This window comes from Neophocaena asiaeorientalis, unplaced genomic scaffold (assembly GCF_003031525.2).
Source record: "Neophocaena asiaeorientalis asiaeorientalis breed wild unplaced genomic scaffold, Neophocaena_asiaeorientalis_V1.1 scaffold496, whole genome shotgun sequence".
NCBI lineage: Eukaryota > Metazoa > Chordata > Mammalia > Artiodactyla > Phocoenidae > Neophocaena > Neophocaena asiaeorientalis.
In genome coordinates, this window is record NW_020174375.1 from 1,157,971 (window position 1) to 1,180,357 (window position 22,387).

The 22,387-nt window shown below is 34.8% G+C and overlaps 1 protein-coding gene across 3 annotated transcripts in view; it reads left to right on the forward strand.

Annotated features, from left to right (window-relative positions):
- The window catches only part of ANGPT1 (angiopoietin 1), a 269,150-nt gene that overhangs the window by 165,654 nt on the left and 81,109 nt on the right, over positions 1–22,387 (forward strand). For 2 of the 3 annotated variants that reach the window (XM_024756325.1, XM_024756323.1), the window contains exon 4: positions 8,052–8,284. In XM_024756325.1, coding sequence (XP_024612093.1) covers positions 8,052–8,284 — 233 coding nt within the window. The remainder of the gene's footprint in view (positions 1–8,051; positions 8,285–22,387) is intronic. The other variant, XM_024756324.1, reaches the window with a different exon arrangement.

The following is a 22,387-nucleotide window of genomic DNA, read 5'->3' on the forward strand; positions in this document are numbered from 1 at the left end:
AGAACTCAAAAAAGGGGAAGCATTAATATTTACCTCACACAGAGGGTTGGTATGACAAAGTGAGACATGTAATTGTCAACTTTTATTGGATTTCTCCAGTATATTTCTGCTCACAAAAATAGAAAAGAGAGGTAGACAGGGAAGGATGTCATAAGGCAGATCCCTTCAGCTGAGCTAAATATGTAACTGGATCTTCTGGTGTCAAGATTTGGTCAGCTGACTAGGTTTCAAGGCACCTGTCCATCTGTGACTTAACCCCAACTTTTTCCAAGGTTGGAGCATAGCCAGGTGAAAAAAATATTCTAGAACAAATTCTTCTGTCTCAGCAGGGTACACAGGAAGAGAAATCAACACTCCATGTGTACAAAGATGGAGGCCTTGGGCTTTCTTGATCAAACTTGTGTTGAATATGCAGAATGAAGATTAGGGAAATCTTCAGTTAGACCATTTAGAGTGAAGTGAAACTACACAAATGGTGGTCATTCTGACATAGTTTCAGCAAAATTATCTGCCTAGTTATCTAATATCAGGCAGGTGAACATCTAAGCCAGGTGCTTTACATACACTACTGCTAATCCTCCAACTAATCCTGCAAACTATCTATTGTTATTTTCATTTTATATGAAGAAACTCAAGTTCAAAGAGGTCAGGTAACTTGCCCGTGACCAAACAGCTGATGTATGGCAAAATTAGCATTCAAGTCCATATGATTCTCTGTCTTAATTATTATAAAAGTGTTTTTCCAATATGATGCAGCCTCAGGATTAGTTGATGTGGTTGTCAAGTTATCCTCAGCATAATCAAATACAAATTTGGAGAAAGGGATAGGCTAGTTGTTTTTGGCCTACTCCTATACAGATCATTATTTATTCCTCCTACTACTAGAGTAGGAAATATAAACTATTTCTTTTACCTTGGGAATTCACTGGACTTATTTGACAAGCTCCATCTATCTTCTAGCTAGAGGTTATGGGAAGCTATTAAGTTAATTTTAAGTTATTGAAGTGTGTATAATTTCAAGATACAAAATTATACCTCGCTAACAAATTTTTGTAATGGAATAGTGAAGTATTGATTTTTAATACTTAATATGCCTAAATAAATGAAAAGTTAAATCGCAGTCTTCCTAATCAAAGTTATCCTCCATTTGATAAGTTCTTTACAAAATACTAAAGTAAAATCACAACGTTATCAGTCACTGTTTATGTTGTCAATGCTATCTTCTAAATGTTTTTCCAGTCTATCTTTTTCTTTCTATTTACTCTGACTCTGTCTTAGGTCAAAATCCCATTAATTTTTGTCTTAGCCATTGCAGTGACCTCTTTGCATGGCTTATACCTCATGTCTCTCAAACCTATCATCCCAAAGTCTGCTAAAATTCTAAAATTCAAGTCAGATTATTTTTCCCATTTTTTAAGTCTCCACACACACTAGTTCAGCACAACTTCTAAATCTCTAGATAGCATCTGCCCAGCCCTCTTCTCGTTCTCTGTAAGGGACTGAGGAAAGTTCAAGTTCTTTAGCATGGAACATGGTCCATGATCATTATAATCCTAATTTTATAGCCTTACTTTCAGAAGTCTTCTTATATTTTAGAAGTATGGTCTAATAGCTAAGAGCAGGAGCTCTAAGGTCAGACTGCCTGGGTTTGCCTTGATTCTGCTGTAAACAACTCAGCCACATATTACTTGTGTGACATTGAGCAAGTTGTGTAAACTCTGTGCTTTGGTGTTCTCATTTGTAACACAGGGATGATGATAATAGTTGTACATGGAGTTGATGTGAGGATTAACTGAGTTATTGCATATAAAATACTGAGGGCAGTGCTTGAAACACATAATAAGTGTTTAACCATACTAGTTGTTAGTATCACTGAAGACGATGTTTTTTCAGACATCTTTGATGCCTTGCCTTGTCTGGAATGCCTTGTAGTCCTTTATTCAACTCGCAAACTTCTGTCTCTTCAAAACTCAGTGCAGATATTACCCCTCCAAGAAACTTTCTGACTCTGCCAAATAGATTTGCTCATTACAACTTATGTGATAACACTCTACCTTGTTTCTTCCTCCCATTACTTCATTTATCCCATCACATTGTAATATGTGTGTGTGTGTGTGTGTATCTCTACTACTGGGCTGTGACCTTCTGGAACACAGAGACTGTGTTTTATTTATTTCTGTCTTCATGCTCCCAGGCACAGTTCTCTACACATAGTATATAGAGTATTAAATGCTTTTTGAATGTTGACTGATGAACTGGCAAATGAACTGGCAAATATCCCAATAAATGTCATTTATCTGTGTACACAGAAACACACATACAATTTAAAAAATATTTTAATGGAAAACAGATCACATAGTTTACATTAAATATTGTAAACATATTCATTGTTCTTAACATAAATAAAATACAGATGGCTTTTATACCACTATTCTGCATCCCCAAAAGCCCATTGCATGGCAGCTAAGGTTATCAGTGCACATTTTGAGGTTCACTAATTCAACCCAATTTTTTCGTCTCTAGACAACATCTTCTCAGACCATTCTAGACTCATGACTGTTTACCACATCTCTCTGATTGATAAAAAAATCAACACAAACTTAACTGATTTAAATTTTAAATTTTATAGAAGTGTATAAATTGAAATTCAGAGTCCCAAATTCCGTATTCCTCCACCCCCTGCAGAGAATCATCATTAACAGATTGGCAGTTCAGTGCCTATTCTTCCAGACTTCTTAATGAATATACTAATTATACACGTGTATATGGAGTGTGCATGTTTGTCTGTGTGCTTACAGAGATACACACCCATATACAATTACACATATGCACAAGTACATATTTAAATCATATATGTGTATGTGTGTAGATTGTAACTATTTTTAAGATGCTGGGGTTTTATACTTTATAACAATTTATCATAGATATATTACACATGTAACTATATACACATATAACTCATTCATTGCTTGAGATGCACTAAAATTTACAATTTAGTAGATCTTTTATGTGATTATTTTAAATTTTCAAAGATATTAACAAATTATCTGCAAATTTGACATTCTCCCCAAGTGTGCATGGGCTTTCTAGCTTCCCAAGACCTTGCTAGCCGTTTGATTAATCTTGTCTACCCAAGAGGTAATGTTGTGCATCTTTTCCTGGTTATTGACCATTTGCATTCTTCTTCTGTGACTAGCCTCTTCATGTATGTTTCTCATTTTTCTATTAGATTGTTTATCTAATATCTTTATTTCCTCATGTAAGCTCTTTAATGGATGTTAAAATTTTGTTGTATATGTTGTAAATATTTTCTCTAGTTTGTCATTTATTGTTCAACCTATTTTTTACAGAAGAACTGTTTTTATGTTATGAAGTGTATATGTATTTTTTCTTCTTGGTTTCTGGCTTCCACAGTATATTTCGCTTATTCTTATTTACCCCAAACTTTAAAAAATTTATTTGACAATGTTTACTTGAAGTGATCTATGCTTCTGTTCCACATTTTAATTACAGAAATGTTTAACTTCATATTAAATATGAAGTTTGAGAGAAAATTTACTGTGTTCAAGTTAGAAACTTAAAGTATAAATTTAACCTGAACTTACTGTGCCCTTGCTTGAATGGGGGAAAAAGATCATTCTTTAAAACCCATATTTGCAACATGTGTTGACACCATACAGATTAAAAATAATTTAAAAATGGAAACATCTGTAAGGAGATTCAGACAGATGAAAATGAGAAGGTTTCTATATTTTTTTAACATCTTCCTCCTGGTTTGAGGGCTATACTTATATACATAGAGCTTAGGCAACTGTCACTCCTGTGAATTCAGTTGCTGCTGTTAAGAACCCTGTTGTGGGAAACAATTTGAAAGGGAGAGCTTTTTCTGTGAAAGCTTCAAGATGTGTTCAGTGATTTGAAATATTTCCAGTAAGATATGTTGGAGGAGGCAGACTGTGAAAATTAGGGGAAAAAGTCAACCAAAAACTTCAAATAGGGCTTTATATATACTCAATTAGAGCCTTTTGCTGAAGTTAAAGGCCTAGATTATTTTGTTTATTTTATTCCTCATTAAAGTGCACCTCTGCCTCAAACTAGAAGTTAAGTGCCAAATTCTATGCATGTCTCTTCTCAAAGTGTTTCTAGAAGGATGAGAAACGTGAAGTATTGAGAATCCTGTGAGAAACTCTGTCTCTGGATTTTACGTTCAATTTGAATAGATTTAGGTGCAGAGTTTCATAAATTGTTGTTCCATGGAACACTAATCCTAAAGGATGCATCATAATAAAATTATTTATTTAATTTAGCATTCCCCAAAACTTGACAGTAGAACTCAACAATGGAATGCCTAATAAAAATACACTGAATGCACTCTAGAAAACAGTACACTGGAGTTTGGAATCAACATCCAGGTTTTGGATTATGCATTTAAACCTAAACTAAACTTGCTGCCGAAGACCATCATAGAGAAAATATGACTACTTTGCCAATTGAATTTAGGACAGTGGAGTTGTCATGTCCTTCAGATCAACCTTTGTATATAGAAGTCTCCGTGCCTAGGTGAGCTGGCCTCTCCCAGCTGACCTGGATAGGGAAAAAGCAAGAGAAACAATAAAAGGCCTCAGGACAAAATGGGATATGACCAACATATTGAGTAAGAAAATTAAATTTAATGGCAGAGGAGTTAAGGCAGAGTGATATTTAAGAAAATCTCAGTTCAGATTTTTTAAAAAACTAGCTTGGCAAAGAAATTTTGTTTTTATATGTGGAAAAAAGATGGATAGGTTAAAATATTGTGAAGGACAAGCTCCCAAAAATAACCAGATGGAGAGCAGCAAATACTAAAGAGATGTTAAGTTGATGCCTTGATTCTTGGCAAAATATAAGCGGGTGGAAGTAGATAGAGATTATGTTATACTAAATCAAAGAAATGAGACGCTAAAGCTAGTTTTCATAGCACTGGGTTGTCATGGGCAGATTTCTAGTCTAAGTTAGAAGACATGGCTTTTTATTTTGGTTATGACACGCACGGTATGTACACAATTTTATACAAGATATTTAGATTCTTACCTATAAACTGGGGCTTATAACATCTACTCACTCCGTATCGCTATATTACTTTAAGAATCAAAGGAGATAAGGATTTGAAAATGCTACACAACTAAAATGGTGTATTACAACAATGTGATTAGTAAGTGGAGATGGTATATGAATATTTTCTGGCAGAAGAGTTTTGGATTCAAGCCAGTTTGGATATAGTGAGGAAGGGCTGACTTCCCAAGTAGATAATAACTAATGGATGAGAAGTATCAAAGAAAAGAGGATAGTATTTTTGGAAGCCAGATATGAAGAGAAGATGGAAGGGAGTGATGAGTGAGTGGTATCAAAAAGGTATCAGTTTTGCCTGAAGAAGTCTAAAAAATTGTCATTAATATAAAGGGTATCTCTAGTAAATAAAGTTAATAGAGAATTACTAGAGTACAAAAGTTATTAAAGAGAATCCAAGTGAAGAAATAAGATGAGAAAATGACTAGAAGAGATAATTAACTGGTAAGACCTGCCATTTGGGAAACAGTGTGACATGTTTCCAATTTGCTTATAGTTTTTAATGCATGTTTATTTTTAATGAAATATTTCATTCCCAATCCAGTGAGATGTCTGATACACAGCAGGCTTCTTACTTCCCTGAGCAGTCCCTTCTTTATTTTACATGAATATCTATTTTAAGATGACAGGTTATGTTGGTATCATTTGATAACTGGTAGTCATGGTGCATTAAGGTTGTTTGGTGAATTATGAAAATTAACATTCTTTCCAACATGCTAAGTGTATACTCCTTTTACTTGGGAAATGCAGACCTTTTCTTCCACAAGCCAGTGTTGAGAATTTTTTCCTTTGGTACCAGGACTTCTTTGATCAACTTTCCATTCTCATCTCTTTCCAAAATATCCTGAAAATCAAAACAAAACAGACAAAAAGCTCCTTTATTGACATCTCAGACAGTAGCCATCTTTTAGTATATGTCTTCTTGAACAAAGAATGCATCAAAAGTAGAAAGTGTCAAAACACGTATGCAAAAAAAAAAAAAAGTGTTATGTCTGAAATAGAAGTTTCTTATAGCTGCTTTTTTTCATTTGAGGTTTTTTTCTTTCATTTTTTTCATTTCATTTCTCTCTAAAAATGAATCCTTAGAGTAAGAATAGTGTCATTTTATATTTTACATAGTGCTGAGAGCACTGTTGGCACGTAGCAACTAATAAATATGAATTATAACTATAGCATGGTATTTTCCAAGCCAGAATGTTACCTACTAATTAGGAAAACTGAAAGGCCAGTGCTCATCTTATTTCAGGAACAAAATGGTAATTCAGAATTTTTATCCAGTATTTTATGACTATACATCCAAATGTTGCTCTTTACATTAAATTCTAAGGTTTCTTGGTAGTATACTATAACTCTTGTGAATTTAGAAGAAAAATTTCTCGTAAGTTAACTGACTCTATTTTATGGGCATTTAACATCTGATCATTACCCTAGGAAGAGAAACAAAAATTATTAAAAAGTAAACTGAGGAAGAGCTAAGGCATCCGTTGTGGTTAATTCTCAGATCTGAAGGCCCAAAATTAATGGGCACAGAGACAACCTCCTCTGACATCCATAGCAAGTACACTAATCACTTAAACCAGTGGGTGGGTAAACTTTTTAACCAGTAAAAAGGCTCTTGGTTGTATTTTGTTTAGTTTTGTTTGTTTTTTAACCACTAACTTTTCCAGCAGCAAGTTATTGACACAGAAGAAAACACTATAAGACAATGAATCATGCCTACTCCTTTAGAGGTACTCTCATCTTACTCTGACTTCCTTGCCTGAATTTTTCATTTCCAAAATACTCTTTAAAAAATATAAATAACCGTCACATTTTCCCCAAATCACTATATATTTTATGATTTAAGTATTAAGTTTAAAACATTCCCTAGTGTCCCCTTTTTGAAAACTTATAGGAATGATTCAGTGCTGTATTTCTCCAAGGTAAATTAAGTGCCCAGTCTGGTATGTTACATTTGAATAACACCTTGTAAACTAAGGACTGGTTGAACCTTCTGAAAATGGAACTGAGAAAACTGAATAAGGCTTTTCTCTGAGGGATACTAGTATATTATACACTCTATAAAATGTAAATGCTTTTTATTCCCAGTCAGTTGCTAGGATCCAAGAGTGCTTCTGCATTCTCTATCATTTTTAATGTGTAATAAGCAAAGGGAGTATCCTGTGAAGAGTTCTGAGAGAAGGAGGGCTCTCAGTTGAAGACTGCATCACTCTGGGCAAAGCTTCCCAAGTCCTTTTGTAAGACCATGCCGCCAGCCTAACACGGCCTTCCTTTTCGGAACCAAGTATTCAGTGATTTGGAACCTGCAGTGCCTTTAGGCCTTATCCTAAAGCTTAGATTGAGAGATAAAGTAAGCTAGTGGTTATGATACAGGACCAGATATCAAAAATCCCAAGAAATATAATTCATTGTGACTTTAGATAGCTTACTTTCTGGTTCTGTGATTTCTGCATCAATTTGCTCTTCCTTGACATCACGAAACTATTGTGAAATTTAATCACTGTGAATGTTTTGAGAATCCCAAATGAATGAAGCAAAGTAAATATCTATGTTTTGTTCATACATTTTTCTGAACTGTTGTTTCTATTTCTTATTGTACCCATTTCTTTAATGAAAATTATACCATAATTTCTGCAGACAGGGTCCAAGTCAGCTACCCTGGATATTAGATACACCCCAGGACATAAACATTACTTTAACAATAAGTGATCTAATAATTCTTCATTTCACATGCTGTATATGTCACTCCTATTTTGTGTATATATATATTTATATAATATTTATATTTACATATATATTTTTTTCTGAGTTTCTCACTTAAAAAATATTTCCATGACGAAATACCTGACTAAAGTTTCTCACTTTAAATAAACTCAGGAACTAATTGAATCACAGTTTTTTTAATAGCATTTTTAAAACTAAATTTTATCTTCACTTCCTTGTAGTTTATTAGAACATAAAATCTTTGAAATGGAGGGAAAGCACAAGGACGAATTGGACACCTTAAAGGAAGAGAAAGAGAATCTTCAAGGCTTGGTTACTCGTCAAACATATATAATCCAGGAACTGGAGAAACAATTGAACAGAGCCACCACCAATAACAGTGTCCTTCAGAAGCAGCAGCTGGAGCTGATGGACACAGTGCATAACCTTGTCAACCTCTGCACTAAGGAAGGTGGTAAGAATTTCTTTCTTACTTTGGTATAGTAAATATCTTATTTAATTATGGAGCAAGCAAATATTCAATATAACTTTCTTAGTTGCATCAGTTGCTGTGTAGAAGCAGCAAAAGAACTTTATTCTTAGAAGCATTTCATGAAGTTACACTGACAATTATCTCATGTTTTTAACTTCAGAGAGAGTATTCATAAGCTTGAATATTGACTTTACAACATCTTTCTAAAGGGACTTTCTAATTTCTTCTTTTTTTTACTGGTCTTTTAGCCTTAGATAAAATCTACTATATTTTCATGGATAAATATTTGGTATCATGATGTTAGACACTTAACTATACAGGGCAGAAACTGGCCAATATTAAAGATTAGTTCAGAGTGCGTAGGAGAGTTTCAGGAGAGTTCCCGTTTTAAAACTATTTTTTTTGCAAAGGAGGAGAGGGAAGAGTTGCCTGTAGAGAAAAGGAGATATAGAAGTTCTTAATAACTGTTATGAGGAAGAAAGAATATTTGTTACTAAAAGTCTGTATTAAGATTATTTACACAGTCCTGTGTGGAGAAGACCTAACCGGGTGTATGGGCAAATTTATTCTGGGGTGTCTTCATGACCGTGGAAATACAAATCTTTAATATCACTAGAATATCTGGAGCCATTTAATCATTGGAAATATTGCAGGCATGTGTCTCTTTAGAAGACATCCATTCATCTGTCCATCCATCCACCCACCAATTATTGAATAAATGCCTCTGTGTGCACTTGTCCACTTCAAGCAGAACCTCACCTGAGCCTCAGGAGAGCTCTTCAAAGTTTGGAGCTTAAGGTCATCTTCTGTAGTTCTGCTCGCTAATCAGCCTTTCTGTTAGTGAACACAGAACGGTAAATGGTGATGAGTGAAAGAGAACACCACTTACATCTGAAAATCATGGTTGTCATTAAGTTGTGGCTTATGTGATCATTCATGTAATGGTTCAGTATGCATACGCAATATACATAATTGGTGGCTCCTTTAATTTAATAGTGGACTTGAGCTATCTGAAAAAATACTCAGTTCCGTACTCTCGTGAATAGATATGAATATAGAGGATAAATCCATATTAAGTGATCCTGCTTTAAAGACATTTCACATTTCTCTGTTACACTCCATTACCTTGAGTTATATCTCCTTTAGATAATCTAAACAAGCCTTTAATATACTTTGTAAAGAATATTTTTTAAACAGTGAGTTCCCAGAGCTCCATTTGGGTGTGCTCAGAAATGTGATTGCGAAAGAAAAAACCTGCTAATCAGTCAGAGCCTGACAAAACTTTGAGTTAGAGTCTACTGAAAGGAAAGCATGGTAGAATTTTGCCAGAGAATTTTAATAGAGCTCATGAGTATTTAGAAATTAAGTATTAATATGAGACGTATCTATTCTCATATTGAACTGAATACATTTGGGGAAGATTGAAAACATATTTTTCTTATCATCCTGAGACTCCTGAGACGTAATGCACATGGAGTTGAGTAATTCTTTTTTTTATGATGTTAGAAATATCAAGCCCTGTTGATTCTCACAGAGCTCATATGTCTGCCTGCTTATCATAATTTCACTTCTTTTCTAAGTATTGTCCAATAAATATGTCTTTAAGCTTTTGGAGCAGGAGGGTGACTTCAAAATTAAAATCCCTGGCTAGTTTTGGTCTTTGGGTGCAGTGTCAGGCAACCAAACATCTGTTCAATTCAAAAGACATAATTTATTGAACAATTATTATGGCACTCCTGATAGATGCTACCCATAGCATCCACTCAGGATATGAGAAAAGTAACTGTGTCTATTCTATGATATAGCATATCCAAAAAATACTACTACTACTACAGAGTGAGACAGAAATTGTCTAATACTTCAGACCTCTAGACATTTATTTTCTTTTTAATGATAAAATTCTAAAATAAATCCTGCTTTAACTATAGGATTTGTAATCTTAATGTAAGCCTATTGCCCTATTATCCAATGGATTCTATGCTCTTATAATCATAGATTTTGTTTGCTTCTTATTAATCTTTTCTTTCTTTAATCCCACAGGTAAGTATTCTACTAAGTATTTGGTCATTTAAGAACTCATAAGAGACACAAAAATGGGAAATGTCTCTCACTAAGTTTTCCATAAAGATTTTACTTCTTTGCATATCTTCGTTTTCACTGGCACCATAGTCTTCAGTTATGGTGAATTTAAGACTTAAATGACTGATTTCATAATACTAGATTTAAATATCAGTTACTAAAATGAACTATTATTTCATTCTAATTCTAAAACACATAAGTAAAATCTCTCCCTACTTAAGACCAAAAGTTTATTTATCAAGTAGATTTATTATTTATCAAAGATTATATATAAATGTTCTACTTTTAAATATAACTATATGCAAATAAGCCTAAATCAATACATCACAATAAATGCATCACTTTTCTAAAATGTATATTTCAAAAATGCAAAGAGTAGTCTTCTGAAGGATTTTCCAAAAACATTATGAACTGTGTCATAATCCAAAAGACTAAAAATTTTAATTGACCTTAAGGGTCCTTTCTTTCTAACTTGACTCAGTCAGTCATTTATGGAGACAGCCTGAATGTAATACTACAAAGCAAGAGAAAAATTTCTATTGAGGTTTTTCTGTCATTGGCAACTAATGTAATCTTTATGAAGCTGTCTCATCATTTATAAAAAGTCAGGATAATTATATCTGCTTCACAGTGATAGTGAGAGGATTAAATTAGATACTGCATATAAAAACAAAAGAATGTGACACAGTTGATTCATTAAACATTAATTCCTTCCTTTTCCTCCAAGTGACAAGATTAAACTAAACACAAGAAAACTTATGATGTGCTATCTATAAGTAAAATTTCTTTCAAAGAAAATGTCTGGATACAAGGCTGTAGAGTTTTTGACTGTTGACAGTCATCTAAGCCCCTTCTTTTTAGCTTCAGTTTTCTAATCTCTAAAATGGAATCATAATACATACCTGATGAGTTTGCTGTAAGAATTAAAAGAGGTTTGTATAAAACATGTAGTATTTTTGTTTAGTTTCACAAAACTTTTCCTACTAAAACATCTAATGTCATGAGATATATTTAATCTAAATACAATTAATAAACACATTTTCTGAAATAGTTCAACAAACCTTCCTCTTTTTGTTCTGAACAGGCAATAGTGGTACCTTAGGCAAATAGTCATTACAAACTGAATTGCATCTATTTCTGTAAGACTTCTGGGTAGCACATTTATTTTTGCCTAACCTTTGTCTGCAAAAACTGGGTTGCAGTTATTCTTAGAAACATTAACACTAAAGAAATATTGCTCTCAATGTTATCATTGTGTCAAAGCTTAGCTGATTGCTTCATGTTTTTGGCAGTTCACAGTTATTGTGGGAATTAAATAGTTTACATTGATAATGGCATGGAAACAAGGTTTGGAATTCTTTGGGGGAGGATAATCAGGTACTGTGACTGTCAACATTCAGCAGTCATCTCTGTTCAGAGATAATTAAAGCATCATCACCTACCTTGAGCATACATCAGACAAACTTTGCATTATGTGATCAAGAATTTAATTACTAACAAACCTTAAAAAAAGAAAGATAAGTAAAAAGAAAATAGTATTTAGGTTCCATCATAAAATTACATTGGCTGATTGTCTTACTGTCCAAATCAACTTGGAACATACTCCTGCTATACCAAGATATGATTCATAAATTTATCATTCATTTAAAAAATAGTTATACAGCAACTGTTTTGTTTCAGATTCTCTTCTGGGGGTAAGGGTATCCATCCATTTTTATTTAACAAAGATTTGCTGAGTTCCTATAATATGCCAGATAGTGTTCAGACAATGAGAAGAGAGAAAAGATGTACTGTCCGTGGCTTCAAGAAAACTGGAATTTGGTGGGGAAGGAGATAGGTAAACAAACAATTATATTCTGTAATTGTTTGCTAGTGGTGAGGCCAGGGTGCCAGAGGACTAGTGAAACACACAGGAGGAATATTAAAATCATGATAGAGACAGAAGGATGAGGGCAGAATCCCGCATCTGCAGAGTCTTCTTAAGGCTCTTGTTGAATACTTGTTATGATGCAGGCATGGCTTAAGCTTTATGTGTATTAATTTAGTTAGTCCTCACAATAACAGTTGAGGGAACTACTGTGGTTAGCCCCATTTTATAAATTCCACAGGCAGCTTGAGTATTTTCCTAAGGTTACATAGCTAGAAAGGTTGATCCAGGATTAGAATGTAGGCAGGATGGCTCTAATGGGGAGACAGTGGCTAAGTCTTCAAAATGAAGAAAACGGAGGATACTCTAGAGAGCATAAACATGCATATTTGCCAGGAGTCATGAGAATGGGTGTGAGGGGTGTACACCTAAATGCATAACCTAATTCTCAGAATCAAAGGCAGGAGAGCAGTGAAAGGCGAGGTTAGAAAGATCCACAGAGGGAGATCAAAGAAGCTGAATTTTTTCCTTGAAAGCAGTGAGGAGTCGTTGTCAGTATATAAGGACAATGGTGACCTTATCATTTTAGAAAAATCACCCCAGTCACAACGTAGGAACAATGCATCAGAAAGTTGACAAGCCTGGAAATAGAGGGACCAGGTGGATATTTTGCCATTATTAAAATATTAACAAATACTTAGATAGTATGAGCCAATCTTCTTAGCCCCTTGCATATCATTTAATTATGATAACAACTCTATAAGCTAAGTGCTATTATTAACTTTATGTGACACATAATGAAATTAAGCACGGGAAGGTAAATAACTCCCAAATATTACAGTGGTAGCAAGTGAACAAGCTGAGATTTGAACCCATAGAGTCTGGTTCTTGAGTCTGTACATTATCCACCATACTATGATGGGGAGAAAAGGTAGATTGAAGGTGGTTTTCATCAGATTCTCAAAAGGATCTTCTGGGAGAGAAATAATGAGGTCAGGATCAAACAAGGGCAAATGGAAAGGCAAGTGAAGGGGAAATTCGTGAATAAAGAAGAATTAGAATCAACAAGAAATAACCACTTATTTAGAAGTAGACTCGAATATATTATAAATTCCAAGTTTCTGGGTTGACTAATTTTGATGATATTTCTTAAAATCAGTAACATGTGAAGAGAAACAAGCTCTGGGGGGAGGATTTAGTTTGAGGCATTGGACTGAGGTGACTATGGGACAGTTAGACTCTGAAAGGTAGGGGAATGGGAGTCAGGAGTTCAGTAGTAAAATCCTGATGAGCGTGTAGATTGGTGTGTCCTCAGAGGAGATAATTGGTAAAGCCGTGCAGCAAATGAAATCACTGAAAGTGTGTATAAAGCAATGACTCAGCCATTTAGGGGTTATAAATCCATTCAAGAATCTGATGAAAACTAATCTACCTTTCATTCCTACTTAGTGCAAATACCCAGGCACAAATCTGTGTACAATTTCAGAGAATTTACAGAAATATTTAACATACAGAAATTGCATAATATATTATGAACTCATTTTAACATAATAAGAATGTAAAATCAAAGACAGAAAATTGGGAGTTCTTTAAGGGACTGAAAAAAGGAGACCAAAATAGGGGTTATAGCAGAGAGAAAAGACTGTTATGAAGGGTCTTATTTTAGTGGCAAATAAGCAGAAAGGTCAAATGAAAAAACAGACTGAAGTGAACTTTGGAACTGGGTTGTTACCTTCTATAGGGAGAGTTTGAGTAAACTGTAGAGCTCAATTGCATAGGTTGAAGACTAAAATGAGTAAGATGAAGTAAAAGCAGAAAATGTTGTCTACCCACATCCAAATGTTGAATGTTGAAAGGGTAGATATCAGTTCTGGGTAGAGAAGCACAGAGAGTAGAGAGGAATAAAAGAAACTTAAATACCAAGAGACATGAGCATGTTTATATACTTAGTTCCTTAATATGAAGTATTAAAATTTCAGATCATAAGGAGCTTCTCTTGAAGTTTATTTTAAAAGTTTCTTTCAGATCATCTGAAAGATAATGATTAATACTACAAATTTTTAAGTGATCTCAATTATTTGGTTTAAAGTATCTTTCCCAGAGGCTGATTGCAGTGGTACAGAGCATTTGATCATTATTTTCGGTCTTCTGGCCTTCTGAAAAGGGGAAATGAGGCATTTGCTTCCTTTCCAGTGCTGAGGGGACATTTGGCTGTGTTCTCAGAATAATTCTACCATCTGAAAGGAATTTACCTCCTATGCAGTGTCTACTGAGTTTGTGAAGTAAATCATTCAGTCAAGGGATGAGATAGTTTGAACTCCTGCAAGTCCCTTGAGTTAAGAACAACTCTTAAAAACATCACAGATGATGGGAGGAAATGAAAACTTTTTGAATGTTACTCATATAAACACTGATAAAAATAGAAAATATCATTTTTATTGACTTAGTAAAATACTTGGTTATCGTTGACTACTTGTAATGCACGTTTTAACATTAGGTAGAAAGAGAAAGAAAAATACAGGAAGTCATCTGCTGAACACTACAGTGAGCACTTGTCTCCATTTAATGAGGGAAGTGCTTTATCTTGACAGAAAATTATATGTCAAACATTTACAATTTCCTTAAAATGAACCACACTTCTAGCACTTCCTTTCACAAAACCTAATGGCTTAAGGGGAAAGTGACTATTTATTTTTGGAAATGGTATGTTTCTCCTTTTTGATGGAGCATGTTATCTGCCTTTTGAAAAGCCGTAATTTCCGTAAAAAAAAAAAAAAAATTGTGTGAATAGCAGATAGCCAAAGTAGTGATAACAAAATAAAAAATAATACAGTCCTTGACCTCTCCCATGAACTATTTCTAAACCACATCTTTTGGGGGAGATTTGAAATTTTGTGGTTAATTCTCTTTTGGAATTAGAGTTTCAATTTCAGAAACGAAACTGTCTGAAATGGAAAGGGATATCCCCTGATTCCAGCTGGGCCTGGAAGTTACCAGGGTGAAAGGCCATGAAAAAAAGAGTGTTGCCTTGATGTTCTAACATTACTGTGAACAAACCCTGTTCCTTCTTCTCTTGTGCTTTCATGGCCTGGTTCACTAAAGCAAAGAAGCACAAAATATTTTGAATATAATTTTAACTAAATCATTTCCTGGACTCATCGATACTCAGGTCCAATTCAACGGTTTTTTTTTTTTTCTAAGTCCAGAGACAAAATGGGACAGTGGATACGAGTTACAGATAAGCTATGTTACTTTGTACTAAGCCAAATAGCACCTATAATTACTCAGAGAGAAAGTAAGGAAAAAATATTCTATTAACATCATTCAGTATGTGTATAATACAGGAACCATAGAGTGAAACCCTTATGAAATCTCTTATGCTTTAAGAACAGAGGAAGAATAAACCCTGAAAAGTGTTGCAACTATATGGTTGGGCTTAAATATATATAAACAAAAGATTGACTTTTAGCTTAAGATTTTTCTAAAAGTCAAATGCTAAGAAGCTTTTAAAGCTGATGATTAAAAACATTTGTAGAGGGCTTCCCTGGTGGCGCAGTGGTTAAGAATCGCCTGCCAATGCAGGGGACACGGGTTCAAGCCCTGGTCCGGGAAGATCCCACATGCTGCAGAGCAACTAAGCCTGTGCGCCACAACTACTGAAGCCTGCATGTCTACAGCCCTTGCTCCGCAGCAAGAGCAGCCACCACAATGAGAAGCCCGTGAACCGCAACAAAGAGTAGCCCCCGCTGGCCGCAGCTAGAGAAAGCCCACGTGCAGCAGCGAAGACCCAATGCAGCCAAAAATTAATTTAAAAAAAATTTTTTTAGCTTCCTATGGGAGCTCATCATTTATTTTCAATTAAAGAATACCAACAATATGACTGCTTCTAAGTACATTGGAATCTCATCCTACTACTGGCTTGGATGTTCACATTCTGAGTGGGACCATCTCTGGTAAGGAATCACACTAATATGTGACCTACCAAGAATAGATAAATAAATCATAAAATTTTTGATGAATTTATGATAAAGTTAAATTATTAAATTTAATACCAATTAACTCAAACCTCTTTTAATTTTATTATATCTTTAAGTGTACTCATAATTAATTTTAGGTGTGAACATTCTGTTTTCACAATCAGTGTGAGTGCCTTTAGAACAGTGAATTTGAACTGTGGGTTTAATTTTAAGTGACAATTTTGTTCTAAAGGAAGGTTTTGCCAGTTGCTTTGGCCCCATGTACACACTCGCAAGTGCACAAATAAACCAAATCTCCACCAAAATTAACCCAGCCTGTGTCCCTAGAACTAGGACTTAGATTGAGGTGGTTTCCTCACCAGTGTCTTGGAGCAGCTATGACATATGCCATCAAGAGGGCGGGCATGGTAGCCTAGAAAGAACAGGAAGAAGGACAACTGACTTCTATTCCCAGTGCTGCTGCCACATTGCTTAACATAAAAGTACTGCACACCTTAGAGTTTGCCTGGTGTCCTAGACAAACTCATGCATTTTATGACTCCTATCAATCATTCCATATCTTCTCTTGATTTTATGTCACTCATAATGACTGAGGAAACCCAAAGTTAGAGTAGAATCCCATGTATACCCCCAGGTGGTAAAGTAGTATTCGTCAAGTATATCTCACCACAAGAGTAAGAACCAAAGTGACATACCTGTGGTGACAGTCAGCCTTTATTTATTTAAAACTTCAAAGTGGCATTTTTTTGGTCAGTTTTCAAAAGCATCTGGCAACTGCTCTCCATGTTTTACAGCATTGCCCAAGGACTTTCATTCCATTTTTAATGGCTTTTGCTGAAATCAATTATTTGTTCACTCAGAGCACAAAAGATGCCCTTTAAGTCTTCCCACATGCGTGAGAAATCATTTATTCAAAATCAGCATATTCCAGTCAGGCTGAAGACATTATATGGAAAGTTAAAACACATGAAACACCTGAAATATCTTTGTTAATGAAATGACCCTCTGAACAAATGGCAAGGATCATGTAGCACTCATAACTGCCCATCAGGGTGCCCAAAGGGAAAACACAGAAATGAATTTTATAAAAAGTGAATGATCACTTGATTAAACAAAGATTGTGTGTAAATCCATTTTCAACTTTTAGTAATTTTTTTTCATTCTTAGTTGCTCTAAGTGTAATATGCATTGTATACATTCAGTTACATATGTGAGTCACTTCACATTAGTGGAGTGTTAGAAAATTTATTTAAATGCACTAATCAAACAAAAATAGAAATACATAGAATTTCTTCATGTTTCATTATTCCACACTGAAACAAGTACCATAAAATTAGCAATCCACGTATGACATAGGGTGCTATGTATGTCCACATGGATTTAAGTGTTTATGTACCTTATACGTCTCAGTAGCACAGGGAGATCAGCTCGGTGCTTTGTGACCACCTAGAGGGGTGGGATAGGGAGGGTGGGAGGGAGATGCAAGAGGGAGGGGATATGGGGATGTATGTATACGTATAGCTGATTCACTTTGTGATACAGCAGAAACTAACACACCATTGTAAAGCAATTATACTCCAATAAAGATGTTAAAAAAAAAATTCTCTGAACAGTTGATTGCAGGGGTGTAGGGCTTATTTTAAATATGACTCCTTTGTAAGAATCAAAAAATTAAAGAGAGATAAAATTTTTTAAATGTATATATTTACCTACAGTTATATGTGATGAGTAATATATTTTCCACATAGTGTATCTCTTTAAGTAGTAACATTTTAAGGAAATTTTAAAATATCGTAATGGGAAATTTTCTGCAGTGTTTTCATAAAAGATTTTTCTAATAATTTAATTCATTGTCATCAGCATGAATTAATTTATACCATAATACCATGATGCCTTTCTAAAAGTGTATAATTTATCCCTTACGTTATATTTTGCCCAAACTATTATCATTTCTTATTTTTGCCTACTTTTAAAAAATTACTGTTTTTTCCTCATACCCACAAAAAAGCTTTTAGTTATCAATTTTCTCATTGTTTTCAGGCCTGATTCTAGAAGATGAGCACAAACACAGACATATGCCCACTCTCATCTCCCCAACCAGCCCTCCTCTAAACTTGTAACTTCTAGCAAATGGTCCATAGGCTGGGGGATCAATAATTAGGCTTCTGAGAATAATATCTAAAACTAATGGGGGTAAATCCTGATCAGCATGACTTTTAGGGTATGGACATTATGAAACCCAATGTGGCTGCTCAGGGACCTCTTACTGCCTAATCCTCTGTTTGCTTTTGAGGTTGTGGGCCATCACTGCTGAGATGTGGGCCATATTTCTGCTGAGAGCTCCCATCTCACAGAAAATTCTGCTACCTGTTCCTCTCTTCTATCTTCATGTCAACATTTTTCTTCTTTCTTGTCATTTCTGCCTCCTGTCATTTTCCCATACTTCCTGCTTCCAATGAGAAGAGCCTATATCCATTCAAAATTAAGGCCTGTCCTGATTCACCTAAGACCCTAGGGTGGGACCTTTTCAGCTAAGTATTGCTGGGGATTCACTCTGTGACAAATAACGTATTAGAGTTCTGTTTGGGTCTGACGTTACTTTAGAAGCCAGTAAGAAGTAGTTTTGGCTTTACAGTTAAAGACTTCCACTACTTATAAGTTTTGGTGAAGTTAGATAGCATCTCAGAGTTTCAGTTTTCTCATACATAAAATGATATATTGACAAATCCATCTCATAAGATGTTTATGAGTGTTAAATGAAATGAAGCATATAAAACATACTTAGCACAAGAAATTCAGAGTTGAGCACATAATTAGTATTCAATGAATGCTAGTTGATTTTATTATGATCATGATTATTATATTTCCACCAAGATGATAGTTAAGATTTTACACATTATCTACAAAATATATACACATAAAGAATTTAAATTAGAATAAAGTTCTTTTTATAAAAAATTTAATAAAAATAATAATGCAGCAAGTAAACATTGTTCAAGTGTTCCCTTATCCCACAGTTAAAAGGAAAAGGAATAGTAGATTTTTAAAAAGGAAGCCTTTAGCTACTTAACCAAAGACTTCAGATTGAAAGTATTTATAATATGTTTGTTATATTGTGACATAGCAATTTATGTTTTATATATATATATATTAGATTAAAAAATAGGTAATTGCCATTTTTGTAGGTTAAAAACAATCATGCTGAGATATCAACCCACAGATATTTAGGTTCATCTACATATATTTTATATGAAATAAAATACCAATTTTGAAAGTTTTAATTTATAAGCTTAAAATTCCTATGTGTTTATATAGCTATACATATGTGATACGTATTTATGAAATCATCGGTAGGTCTTCCTCACCCACCCACAAAATATTGAAATATTGAATATCGCCTACAAACCTTTAAACGTATTTTCTACACCCTTGAAATGCAAAATATTACCTTCTTCTACTTCTAGAAGTCCTTTCAAGTAAATTAGGATACCAGGGAATTTCTTAAATGGCCTTTCCATGAAATACCCACATACCTGGCTGAAGACTAGAGAATCTAACCAATCCGTTTTTTGCTTGTTTGCACCTTGTCAGATATGCTATTTTACTCATCTGTGTGTTCAGTTACCTTCAGTGACCTGTTGTGTGAAAATCACGGGCTAGGGTCAATTCCTAGTACTATGATCTCCTTAATGCTAATGGCCCAAAAAGTACCACAAGAAATATCCTTAAACCAATAACATGATCTGCATACATTCTGATGTTTGCTAAATACTGGAGAGAGATGAATGATTATCCACATCTAAGATTTAAAAAGAATAATTGAAGAATTGATCCCTTTATAGCAACTTATTAGGAATTAAGTAGGATCAAGGGCTCCTGGTTTTTATATTGTCTCTGGTAGCAAGGCTAATTGTCTTCTGCATTCTCTACTAGGTTTTCTGAGACTCAGAATTACCAATTCCGCATTCCAGGAAGTTTTCTCTTGAGGGTTCATCTGAATTGAAGTGACCCTCTGCCTTAGCTTTCATGGTTCTTCCCTCAAGTCAGCCCAGTGGTAGATATGCCATCCAGGTTGGAATTGAGTAGGCAAATGAAGGCAAGGGCCAGATAAAGCTAACAGCTGCTGGAGTCAGTGTCTCAGGTTGCTCATTGGCTGGATGTTGGCTGGTGAAAGACAGACATGCACCTGCTTATGTCCCTGTTCTGTCCCTTCAGATCCCAGAGATTTGGTTGTATAGATAAGGGATGAATAATGATTCCTTCCTAAGACTTTCCTAAGATTTATTTGCTGATATTGATGTGGGTAAAGTCTTTGAACTGGCATACCAAGCTCTTAAAATTTAGTTCAGATAGCTTTTTTACATGTTTTATTCATTCAGGTGTTATCTCTTCTGAACAGCCTTCCCCAAGTCTACCTGGTCAGAAATAGAGTGTAGTCTCTGCACCTACTCTCAATGCACTTGATACATATTTCCAAAACAGCAATTGTGTACATTATCTCTGTTCGGTATTATATTTAAACTGGTACCATTAGACTGAGAAGCTGTTGCTAGCCATCTTGTGACCAGGTAGAGAGTCAGCAACAAGTGAGTCAAGGAAAAGATAAGTAAATCAATTCCTGATCACACTGTTTGAAACCTGATCATGGTTTCCCTAAAGCTCTATCCTAGATTGTTGAATTACATGATTCAATAAATTATCGTTTTGCTTCAGCCAGCTTGAGTTGGGTTTTTCCCTATCATGGAAGATACTAATCATAGATGTAGCTATCATGAGATATTATGGAAGACCTACTAATGGGTCTTTCTCTCATCAGACTGTGATCACATTAAGGACAGGTTGTGGTTTTCTTATGTCTGTATCTCCATTGTCTTGAAAAAGTCATGCAAATAGCAAATGTTTAATCAATATTTACTGAAATTGTTAATATAGGATGGGTTAAACTAAGAAGGGACAGGAGGCAGTCTTTTAAATTGAGACAAATTAAGTCTCAGTCTATTTGTCTTATATTTAGGCTTTCATTAATTTTTAACGATGACAACTGAGGAAGGATAGTGGGATCAGTAAGAGAAAAAGAAAACATCGGTTTCGGAAGAAAATATTAGGTAACATTAAACAAATGAAAGTTGGGGTTGCATCAGGAACTGCTCAACAAGCAAGTAGAAATGAGGATCTGGAGGTCATGAGAGAAGCAAATACGTGGTGTCAGAAATGCTTGTATCTTAGAAATCTGTGTAAAAGTTTGAAGCCATAGAAGATAGTTTGCAAAAAGAGCAGATGAAAAAGGAATAGAGATCCAAGAATAGAATCTTGGTGAGCATCTATTGGTAGGTGGGGAGAGGAACAGAACGCAATGAAGAGGAAAGAGAAGGACAATTAGAGAAGTAGAAAAGGGACTGAGAGAGGTCAACACAAAAGGCAAGGGCAAAGATAGGCAAAGACAACTTCTGTAGAGGAAAAAGGTAGAGGAGAGTTATTTTAAATGGTTTTGATCGTCATAGTAAACCATAAAACAATGTCATATATAAATAGAGAAGGCAGGAGTGAGATTTAATCTTGAAAAAAGTAGAAAGATTTGAAATACACTTTTCAGGAAATGTAATAAAAAGTCTGTTAGAAATGACCAAGGGTTTGACTGAGAAGCATAGAGAACACAGCTCACTTTAGAAAGTACACATTTGAATGGCATTAAATAGCCTCACTTTAGTGTTTGCAGTCTAGAAATGGGGGTGAGAATGTGAGTAAACGTCCTTCCTTGGGTCAGGATTTACCCATACAAGGGGTTAGTGGATGAAAGGACAGTGGAAGGAGGGCACTAGCAATTCCACCCGAACCGTGCTTAAATGCCTCACTCTCAGGCTGAAGGTAGGAAGAAAGAAAAAGGAGGCTAGGAAGAGGCGGATAGTAATGGTGGGGATCTAGACTCTCAATTAGAAGAAAGACAAACTCATTAAGAATTAAAGAGTGGGAAAGGAAAATATAAGAGTATGTGGTCAAAGGCGGAACTTTTAGATGTAAAGATCATTTTTTAAGAATTCATGCTTTTAAACCAGCTTTTAAACCAGTGTATTATTATAAGTTAAACCACTTTTACAGCTATAGCTAAAACACCTATATCAAGTATCAAGATTGCTCCTCCCTGCTCTGTCCAGTTGATGCTTC